The following is a 9,494-nucleotide window of genomic DNA, read 5'->3' as shown; positions in this document are numbered from 1 at the left end:
CCCCTATGTTATATGCTTATAGCACTTTTTCCCCCTGAATTATTCATGCATCCACATTTGCCCCCTCAATTATTATAAAAGTGGCGGTTTTTCCCCCTGATAATATTAAATAGACATTTTTACCCTTAAAATACATATTTTATTTATTTCTCTTGTTCAACAAATTATTGTTTATACGTAGGGATGGTCACGGTTCGGTTCGAACTGAACCGAACACTATAGCAATCAAATAAAAAAAAAATCTGTTATGATTCATAACATAACCCAATATTTGGGTTTCCGTTTATTAAAATTGTGAAGTGGAAAAAAATAGATTCTGAACCGTGAACCAGAGGTTCAAATCGGAACAACTACTAGCAATAGCTTAAAATTAGAATTATAATATTTGCAAATAGTGTATGTTTTTTTCGTATTTATATTGACTCTCACATATAAGTATATATAATCGCGATTTGGTTTTTATTTTGAATCGTTGTTTCACAATTTCTGATCCAATTTGAACTGTTGGTTCAAACTTTATTTTAAAATTTTATTTTTTTATTTTTAAAGTATTCTAAATTCAACAATTAATGTATTTTATTTTTTTAAATTGTGGTTATAAATTGTTGGAGAAGTAAAATAAAGGAAATATTTATTTTAAGGGTAAATATGTCCATATAATATATCAGGGGGAAAAATTACCACTTAAATAATATAGGGGGAAAAAGTGCTATAAGTATATAACACAGGGGGAAAAAGTGCCATTTATTTAGGTAAGCACATTAGCCCCTTCAATTATTCTAAAAGTGGTGCTTTTTCTCCTGATCTATTAAATTGACATTTATACCCTTAAAGTAAACATTTTATTTATTTTACTACTCCAACAAATTATTGCGTATACGTAGGGATGACCACGGTTCGATTTGAATTGAACGGATACTAAAGCAATCGAATTAATAGTTTACGGTTATAATTTAGATCTAGAACCCAATATTTAAATGTCAATTTATTAAAATTATGTATCAAAAAAATTGAATCTTGAACCGTGAACCGGCGGTTCCGGATCTGATTCGCGGTTTTGAACCGTCTTTATTTTAAAATTTTATTTTTTATTTTAAAATAGTCTAAATTCAAAAATAAATATATTTTATTTTTTCAGTTCGGAACATGAACCGTCCGTTCCGGTTCACGATTTTAATAAACTCTAAATATCGAATTTCGATTCTAAATTGTAATTGGAATATTTCGGTTTGGTTGCTATAGTGTTTGTTTAGTTGGAACCAAATTATGGTCATAATTTGTTGGAGAAAAAAATAAATTAAATATTTAGTTTAAGGGTAAATATGTCCATTTAACATTTCAGGGGGAAAAACAGCCACTTCAATAATTTAGGGGGAAAAAATGCTATACGTATATAACTCAGGGGGAAAAAGTGCCATTTTTTAAAACCACCTTTCATTTGGAAGATTCACAATTATGACTCTTGACCACAAGAGATATTTGACTCTAATTGTTAAATACTCTGTAATTTATTATTCAAGAACACACCGAGGTGTGCTTAAAAGAAAAATATGAAATACTATACTCTCAGCAATCAGATTAAATATATTGTGCTTAAATGACATATACTGACCTCTTTCATGTGGAAAGTAATGAGATCGAGCATTATTGCTAGACCTAATCCCAATCGATCCAAATCTCATAGTGAATGGTCAATGTCTGTTTTACATGTCAGAAGATTTTAAATGCACCATATCACTCTTCTTTTCTACACTACACATTATTCTAACCTTCAATCATCACGCTACTGTTACTCTATGCTATGCAACAGCCTACAGTACAGTACAGTACTACTCTTTTCACAATTTTTTTTTACCCCCCACTCTTCTCCACTTTTGATGATCTGCTTTTTCTTCATTTCTTTTAATGGTGGCTGTGAAAGGGAATTGATAAAAGCTTTTTTATTTTTATTTTTTTAAATTTTTATGGTGGGGTGTTTATTTTGTTTTTTCTTGAATACCTCATCTTCATCTCCCTCCCTCCCTCCCTCCTCTCTCTGCTTTCCTTTTCTCCATGGCCACCGGAGTCTAAAGCTCCACCTACCCTTCAATGGTGAACTTGAGTTGCCATTAATGAATGTAGCTACCTTTGTCTCTCCCTAGTTTCTGAAACTTTTAATACAGAGCATATTTTTGCTCATTGATTGCTACTTCACTTCAAACTTCAACCCACGTTTCTTTTGCTCAAGAATCACTATGGCTTCTGGAGTAGTAATGTGGATGGTATTTATGAGTATTTTAATGGTAGTTTACCCCCTCACTACTGCCGCCGGCGCCAACCGCCGGATCCTTCACCAGCCTCTCTACCCACTTAGTACTCCTCTGACTCCCACACCGCCGCCGGACCCGACCCCTACAAGTATCTCTCAGACTCCCGCGGCGTCTCCGCTACCGCAGCCTCACCCGCAGCTTCAACCCAAGTACCCGTTTTCGTCGCAGTCGCCTCCCACTACTACGCCCTCATCTCAGAACCCGTTTTTCCCATATTACTCCTCCCCTCCGCCGCCGCCTCTGCCGGCTTCGACGGGCCTCCCTACGTTTCCGGCCAACATTTCTTCCCTCATTCTCCCGCAGTCTTCATCCTCCAACTCTAGCAGACCCATTTCCCGGAAACTCATCGCTGTTATAGTCGCCGTTTCTCTGGTTTTTGCTGCCCTTCTTACCTTACTGGCGGCGTTTCTCCTCCATCACCGCGACCACGAGAAAACCGACCGCCGGCAAAGAACAGACAGCCTCCGCCTTGTGCCGCCCAATGCCACTCCCTCCGACGCTGATGTCAGCGCCACCAAGAAGAAGTCACCGCCTCCGCCGTTGTTGCCTCGCTACCAAGCCACCGCCTCCTCCACTAGCTCTGAGTTTCTTTACCTCGGCACACTAGTGAGCTCTCGGGAAGTGAACGAAGACCCTGCTCAAACACCGCCCACCAACGCCGCTCCAGTGAACTACCAACGTCTGGGCTCGCCGGAGCTCCGCCCTCTTCCGCCGTTGCCACGGCCGCACTTCCGACGGAATCGTAGAAGCGCGGACGCGGACTCAGCTGACGTTGGGTCCACTGAAGAAGATGACGAGGAAGAATTCTTTTCTCCTAAAGGATCCACGGGAGGTAGAAATAGCCCCAATCTTACCGACTCCAACTCCCGGCGAGCCGCCGATGCACCGGTTCAAGTTCAGAGTAGCTTTCCGTTTTCAAATTCAAATTCTCCCACGGCTTCCTTGTCGGCCAGTCCTTCTATAGAGTTGAATTTAAGCCCTAGAAGCTTGAGGTCTAAATCACCCGATTCATTAGTAAACTTCCCGGCCCCACCTCGGTTCATTCCACCTCCGCCGCCATTACACCGGGAGATAAGGACAGTATCTGTGGCTTCTCCTTCCTCCGGCGATACTCACAATTCACCGTACCGACCTTCGGATTTCTCGGCGCAGATTTCGGAATCCCCTGTGAGTCAACTAGCTGATTCTGGGAGGTATGATGGTTCACTCAAAGCTCCGCCTCCGCCTCCACCTCCTCCTCCGCCGAGGTTTTGGGAACCTCCGGTGATGGATGGGGGCCCACCTATGCTCGTACCACCATCCAGGCCGGTGGTGAGCCAGAATGTGGCAGAGGTTAAGCATAGTTCTGAGGCAGTGGAGAAGAGAAATGAAGAAACTATGAAGCCCAAGCTCAAGCCTTTGCATTGGGATAAAGTCAGAGCCAGCTCTGATAGAGTAATGGTTTGGGATCACCTGAAATCTAGCTCTTTCCAGTAAGAAAATTGCTTTAAGTGCTCGCCATTGGAGCTTAATCTTGTTGATAATTATATTCTAGCTCTTGATCTTTTATGGATTTTGAAGAATGCTGTTTTGTTTTGCAGGTTAAATGAGGAAATGATTGAAACATTATTTATGGTAAATTCAAACTCCGATGGTGTAAAACGGCCATTGATGCCATTGTTGAATCAGGAAAACAGAGTGCTTGATCCAAAGAAGTCTCAGAACATTGCGATTTTACTGAGGGCACTTAATGTTACAGCAGAGGAAGTTTGTGAAGCACTTGTTGAAGGTAAAGCTGCTAGCTTTGCCAAATTGTGGCAGGCTTTCTTTCAAGTCTTCGGGATTAACTGTTTTATAGTTCTGATTCTTGCTTGATATCTTCCAGCATTAAAGATTTTGGATTCCATAATTGTAAATGATAATTATATTCTCTAGCTTCTTAGCAACTCCTAGAGACTAATTCGTGGATAGTGGGTATCAACTAATTCTTGAATGTCTTTAGATGTCTCACATAAATGATCCTTCTAGCTTGTCATTGTTCAAAGATTATGTCGTTTTTCTCTTATATATGATGTGTTCTAGATTGTGGCACTGTATTATTTAAGATTGTCTTTTGGTTTTGCAATTGTAAACAGGAACTGCTGACAGCTTGGGAACGGAGCTACTCGAGAGTTTATTAAAGATGGCTCCTACTAAAGAAGAAGAACGTCAGCTGAAGGAATTCAAAGACGAATCGCCATTTAAACTATGCCCTGCTGAAAAATTTCTCAGGGCAGTGCTCGATATACCTTTTGCCTTCAGAAGGGTGGATGCTATGCTCTATATAGCCAACTTTGATTCGGAGGTTGAGTACCTTAAGAGATCATTCGAAACGCTTGAGGTATGCTGTATTCTCATGACTTGTTTTGGTCTTTGGACTAGATTTAAGATCTAATTTATGCATTATTACAGGCTGCATGTGAAGAGTTGAGGAAAAGCAGAATGTTTCTGAAACTTCTTGAAGCTGTTCTCAAAACTGGGAACCGGATGAATGTAGGAACCAATCGTGGGGATGCCCGTGCATTCAAACTTGACACGCTTCTAAAGCTCGTAGATGTCAAGGGTACTGATGGGAAAACCACACTTCTTCATTTCGTTGTGCAAGAAATCATAAGAGCAGAAGGCTCTCGTCTCTCTGGTTTCAAGGTAAAATTAGACGGGGAAAAGATTCAGCAACCTGTCCTCCGAGAGGAGGTTGAGTTCAGAAAGATTGGGCTTCAAGTTGTTTCTGGACTATGCGGGGAGCTTACCAATGCCAAGAAAGCTGCTACCATGGACTCGGAGGTTCTCACTAACGAAGTTGCAAAATTAGCCGATGGAGTTGCCAAGATTGCTGAAGTAGTGAGGTTGAACGAAGAAGTGGCACTCAAGGAGAACAACCGGAATTTTTCTGAGTCAATGAATGCCTTCCTAAAGAAGGCGAAAGTAGAAATCATGAGTATTCAATCCCAGGAAGACACAGCTCTCTCCATGGTGAAGGAGTTGACAGAATACTTCCATGGTGACTTGGCTAAAGAAGAAGCTCATCCCTTCCGCATTTTCATGGTTGTTAGGGACTTCCTTTCCATCCTCGATCAGGTATGCAAAGATGTCGGCAAGATAAACGAACGAACCATAGTCAGCTCAGGCCGCCAATTCCCAATCCCAGTCAATGCAGCGCTCCCGCTGGTTTTCCCAGGATACCTCGAGAAACACCATGATACATCCTCGTCTGACGATGAAAGCTCCTCCTCAACTGTGTAGTTAGGTGACTTTCTTGTATAGCTGAACCCCAGAACAGGGCAATGAATGGGGGTTTTCCTTTTGATGCCTGGATTCAATTTCGCCTTTTGGTTTTTACATGTTCTTGGAATCATAGTATGTAACATAAGTAGAAGGTAAACAAACATGTTACTCCTATCAAACAGTATTATGGTATTTGATCTATATGGCCTGTGAGTTAACTTGTAAATTTTCCAGAAACAGCAGTTATAATCCAGTATCTCCTTGAAGATTGGCAGTCTCTTGTGATATAACTACATCCACATATATATATTTTACAATACATTATTTCTTCTATTGATAGATTACACATTATAACCTTACAATATGGTCTGCAGAATATATACCATATATTATTTGAGGTCATAAAAAAGCTGACCGCCGAGATGAGAAAGGGCCAAGTGCAATCTTTGCTGCCTGCACTTTGCTTACTAACACTCTCCATTTAACTTCCTCTTTCTTGCTATGCTGCACCACTTTCACCTTGAAATGCCTACAGTGGACACGGAAAATTCACAGAAAGAATCATAATCCCAACCATGACCTTTGGTCTGGCTCTGATACCAAATTGAAGCATGTGCTCAACTAAAAGTCTAAGCTGATAGTTGAATTGCACATTAATGGTTATATGCTCAACAACACTCACCTACAAAGAGGAACGCTGCAAACGTCGGATTCATTGCACATCCGGGAATGAAGTTCGAGAAGCTGCCACATTCGCTTACACTGCACACATCCGCCAGGAACTCTGGTTCTACATCCGGAGAAATGGCGGACCAAAGTTTCCAGTCCCTTGCATGCCGGGAAATTACAACCACCATGGCCTCCTTTCAGCACTTTATCTCGAGGTCCAATCGTCCGACACCCATCCTTGCAAATATGAACGAGGGCTTCCATGGCCTCGTAGAGTTGCAAATAAACCTTTTTCTCTTCGATTTTCCTCTGCTGCTCTTGTTTCCTCTGAAACACAGGGTAATTGAATTTAAGGCGCCCATCTCCTGGCAATATATCATTATCTCACTAAAAAAAGTTTCAGTTGAAACCATAACCACCAAAGATTAGCTATGTAATAGGGAATGTCAAACAAGGCGAAGAACTATCTTACCGTATCTGCTTCCACGACATATTCTAAAAGCTCTTGTTCGAGTGCTGGATTTGAACGTCTCATTATTTTCCATCCCTCGGTTGACGATATGGTTTTGAAGTCCCTCACAATCATCTGAGTACAGACAAACGAAAGCCGTGATGCATCGCACTTCCTTGCTAACTGAAGCACGTCTATCACGTTTTCCGAGTCGAGTGAACCTTGCTCTAAAATGTGTTCACACACCCTTTTAAGTGAAGGTAATGAGTAGGAATGCGATAAAACTAACAAATGGAGAGCAAACTTCTTCATCTCTCCTTCATCATAACTGCAATTCAATACAGAGCAATTTAATCTCAATCTCCTCATTCACAACACTTAAAACCACTAAATTATGAACACAATACATTATAACTCAAGTTTCCCTCATTGGTTTCATAGCATTTTATAACAAAATGTATTAATTAGCATTTTTACGTGCACAACTGATGAAATAGCTAAAAATGGCTGTTCTCAACAGTTCTAGAATACCTGGAGGAATAAAGGAAACGGATGAAGATGAAGACAGCATCATAAGGCATGCCCGGGATCATTATATATCTGATCCCATTATTCGCCTTAGATTGCTGCAGGAAATTCCCCAATACTGGTGAAGCAACACTCTGTGAACAAATGATAAAGAAGAAATGCCAAAAGTCAGGACCATTTTAAAAAACAAAATCTATTAGCTAACCCAATGGAAGATATGGAGGATTTCAAATTTGCTAACTGACCAGAAGACTAGAATGAGCTGGAATAATAGACCCATCCTCTGTCATGATATGTACATCTGCTCCATATCCTTCCACGAAGAGTTTGTCCCACGTATCTTTCACATTCTTCAGGATGCAACAAGAATCAGCAAGCCCTCTACGAGCACTGTCTCTTGAGCAGACTTTAGGAGGCGGTGGAGGAGGTTTTGGAACTTGACGCCTACAACAAACGGGAGACTTGGGCTCCTCCTCGACAAAAAGTAAAGTGCCTTCTGAATCAGTTCCCTCTACGCTTATGTTGAAAGTCCCATCAAAGGATTCAATGGCCGAGGATGGACATGAACTATCACTGTCTGATGAAGCCATATGATACTAAGTTGAAATGTAGTATCAAGAAACAAATTTCACAAGAACCTAATAAATCCCAAAAAAAAAGAAAAAACCAGAAGTTATAAGAGCTGCAAATACATCATTAAAATGCATAACGCCATGATATATGTACATAGAATATGTGGCTAACATGCACGCAAAACAATATATAGGCATAATACTCATGATTTATACTTCCAACACTCTGAGTAAAAGCGACACATTATTCCTTAAGTTCAATCTATTCAAGGTCAAGCAAGTCCTAGTAAATCCTTATGTTAAAGCAAGTCCTAGTAATTAGTAAACTAATTGGGATAATCAAGAATGCAACTTTGATGTTAAATGCTCCTTCCATGCTTTTAGAAACCTTAAATCCAACCAAACTGGATAGACCATAAAAAGGGCCATATTTACTATCACAGACAACATACGCAAATCCTTATGTTAAAGCAAAACACATCACACTACAGAGACGCATATCTTCGCCGATCACTCATCGGTAAAACCCGATCATCTGAAACTTAAACATTAGATAGTAATCAAGAATTATTACACTACAAAATCACCCACTAAAGTAATAAATAAACAAAATTCTTCCTTTTTAATCGAGAGTTGTGAGTTGTGAATTTGTGATACTACAACTTGTAAAATAAAAACATAAACTAATGAACCAAAGATTGAATCTTCCAAGCAGCCCATATCAGCAATCAAGGTGAAGTGAATTCCATCTTATTCACAAACCATAATTAACATCGAATCATTCAACAGAACATTATCAGATAGTGAAGAAAAATGCATAAAATCGATACTTACTGGAATTAAAACTTGCCTACACAGATTGTATAGTTAATAGTTTTTTGGGAGACGGGCAAAAAGCGAACGAAGCGGATTGTATAGAGAAGGAGCACGACACGAGGATTCTGAGGTGGGGCGGGGCGGGGATCTGTTTAATGAATCTGTCTCGTACTGTATTTATTTTGTTTTGATGTAACAATTTACTTCTATTTTAAGGTACTTTATTCTCAATTTCCATTTTCTCCACCACTCATTTTTTTTAAAGAAAATTTAATTACATTTGATGACTTTAAATATTCTCCTCGCAGAAGATTTCACATTTGAAGTTTGTAAATAAAAGATTTATATGCACTAATTATAATTTGAGATCTTTTTTACAGTATCTATAGTATTAGATATAACTCTTTTGGGAATCAATAGTTCGTAATATAATCAAATATACTATACATGATTATATATGATATGATATGAAAATCCACAACAATTATACTAAAATAAATATGAATCCAAAGTTTAGATTGCATTTAAAGTTTCATTTAGTAATGATAAATCGTTTGACTTAAGTTGATTAAGAGAAATTATGATCTTTTTATTAATAAGTTTGTATTATCATAAAATATATATATATTTTTTATATCCAGTGCAAAAATTACATTTTACTTACTAAAAAATAAAAATTAAATTTTGTCTTAATTCTTTCAAAAGACAAATGATTTTTACATTATAATTTATAAGTATTGAAAAAAAAATCCAAATATTGGTGAGCAGATAAATATCAATCAGAATTTGATGATAATTAAGGACGGTTAATAATGATTTCAAGATTTTTTTTAATGTTATTAATAATATTTTAATATGTTAAAGATGGAATGAATCTTGAGATTTGAGAAAGGCTCTTCCAAATGT

The 9,494-nt window shown here is 38.7% G+C and overlaps 2 protein-coding genes across 4 annotated transcripts; one reads left to right on the top strand and one right to left on the bottom strand.

Moving 5' to 3' along the window:
* Positions 1 to 1,951: 1,951 nt before the first annotated feature.
* Positions 1,952 to 5,805, top strand: LOC109170117 (formin-like protein 2). The gene is made up of 4 exons (XM_019319079.1): positions 1,952 to 3,781; positions 3,890 to 4,077; positions 4,424 to 4,668; positions 4,740 to 5,805. The coding sequence occupies exons 1-4, from the start codon at positions 2,235 to 2,237 to the stop codon at positions 5,568 to 5,570; spliced, it is 2,811 nt and encodes a 936-aa protein (XP_019174624.1). The 5' UTR covers positions 1,952 to 2,234; the 3' UTR covers positions 5,571 to 5,805.
* A 29-nt stretch (positions 5,806 to 5,834) lies between these two features.
* LOC109170119 (BTB/POZ and TAZ domain-containing protein 3) lies at positions 5,835 to 8,735 on the bottom strand. 3 transcript variants are annotated; one of them, XM_019319082.1, is made up of 6 exons: positions 8,606 to 8,735; positions 7,446 to 7,834; positions 7,204 to 7,334; positions 6,694 to 7,000; positions 6,235 to 6,548; positions 5,835 to 6,081 (listed from the first exon to the last, which is right to left on the bottom strand). In XM_019319082.1, the coding sequence occupies exons 2-6, from the start codon at positions 7,788 to 7,790 to the stop codon at positions 5,952 to 5,954; spliced, it is 1,227 nt and encodes a 408-aa protein (XP_019174627.1). In that variant the 5' UTR covers positions 7,791 to 7,834; positions 8,606 to 8,735; the 3' UTR covers positions 5,835 to 5,951. The 3 variants fall into 3 exon arrangements, with proteins under 3 accessions (XP_019174627.1, XP_019174626.1, XP_019174628.1); XM_019319081.1 differs by having other exon boundaries at positions 7,446 to 7,838; positions 8,607 to 8,735; XM_019319083.1 differs by having other exon boundaries at positions 7,446 to 7,838; positions 8,623 to 8,730.
* Between the last annotated feature and the right edge of the window lie 759 nt (positions 8,736 to 9,494).

This window comes from Ipomoea nil, unplaced genomic scaffold, assembly GCF_001879475.1.
Source record: "Ipomoea nil cultivar Tokyo-kokei standard unplaced genomic scaffold, Asagao_1.1 scaffold3321, whole genome shotgun sequence".
Classification (NCBI taxonomy): domain Eukaryota; kingdom Viridiplantae; phylum Streptophyta; class Magnoliopsida; order Solanales; family Convolvulaceae; genus Ipomoea; species Ipomoea nil.
Note: the sequence above shows the minus strand (reverse complement) of the source record. Positions and strands in the feature narration are given on the sequence as shown.

Bases quoted from the DNA above. Each gene is read 5' to 3' on its own strand.
- LOC109170119 (XM_019319082.1), bottom strand. From the start codon at position 7,790: ATGGCTTCATCAGACAGTGATAGTTCATGTCCATCCTCGGCCATTGAA. The intron at 7,335-7,445 runs GTCAGTTAGCAA...ATTTGTTCACAG, and splicing joins CAGCTCATTCTAGTCTTCTG to AGTGTTGCTTCACCAGTATT. The intron at 7,001-7,203 runs GTATTCTAGAAC...ATTGAATTGCAG, and splicing joins CGTTTCCTTTATTCCTCCAG to TTATGATGAAGGAGAGATGA.
- LOC109170117 (XM_019319079.1), top strand. From the start codon at position 2,235: ATGGCTTCTGGAGTAGTAATGTGGATGGTATTTATGAGTATTTTAATG. The intron at 3,782-3,889 runs GTAAGAAAATTG...TTTGTTTTGCAG, and splicing joins CTGAAATCTAGCTCTTTCCA to GTTAAATGAGGAAATGATTG. The intron at 4,669-4,739 runs GTATGCTGTATT...GCATTATTACAG, and splicing joins GATCATTCGAAACGCTTGAG to GCTGCATGTGAAGAGTTGAG.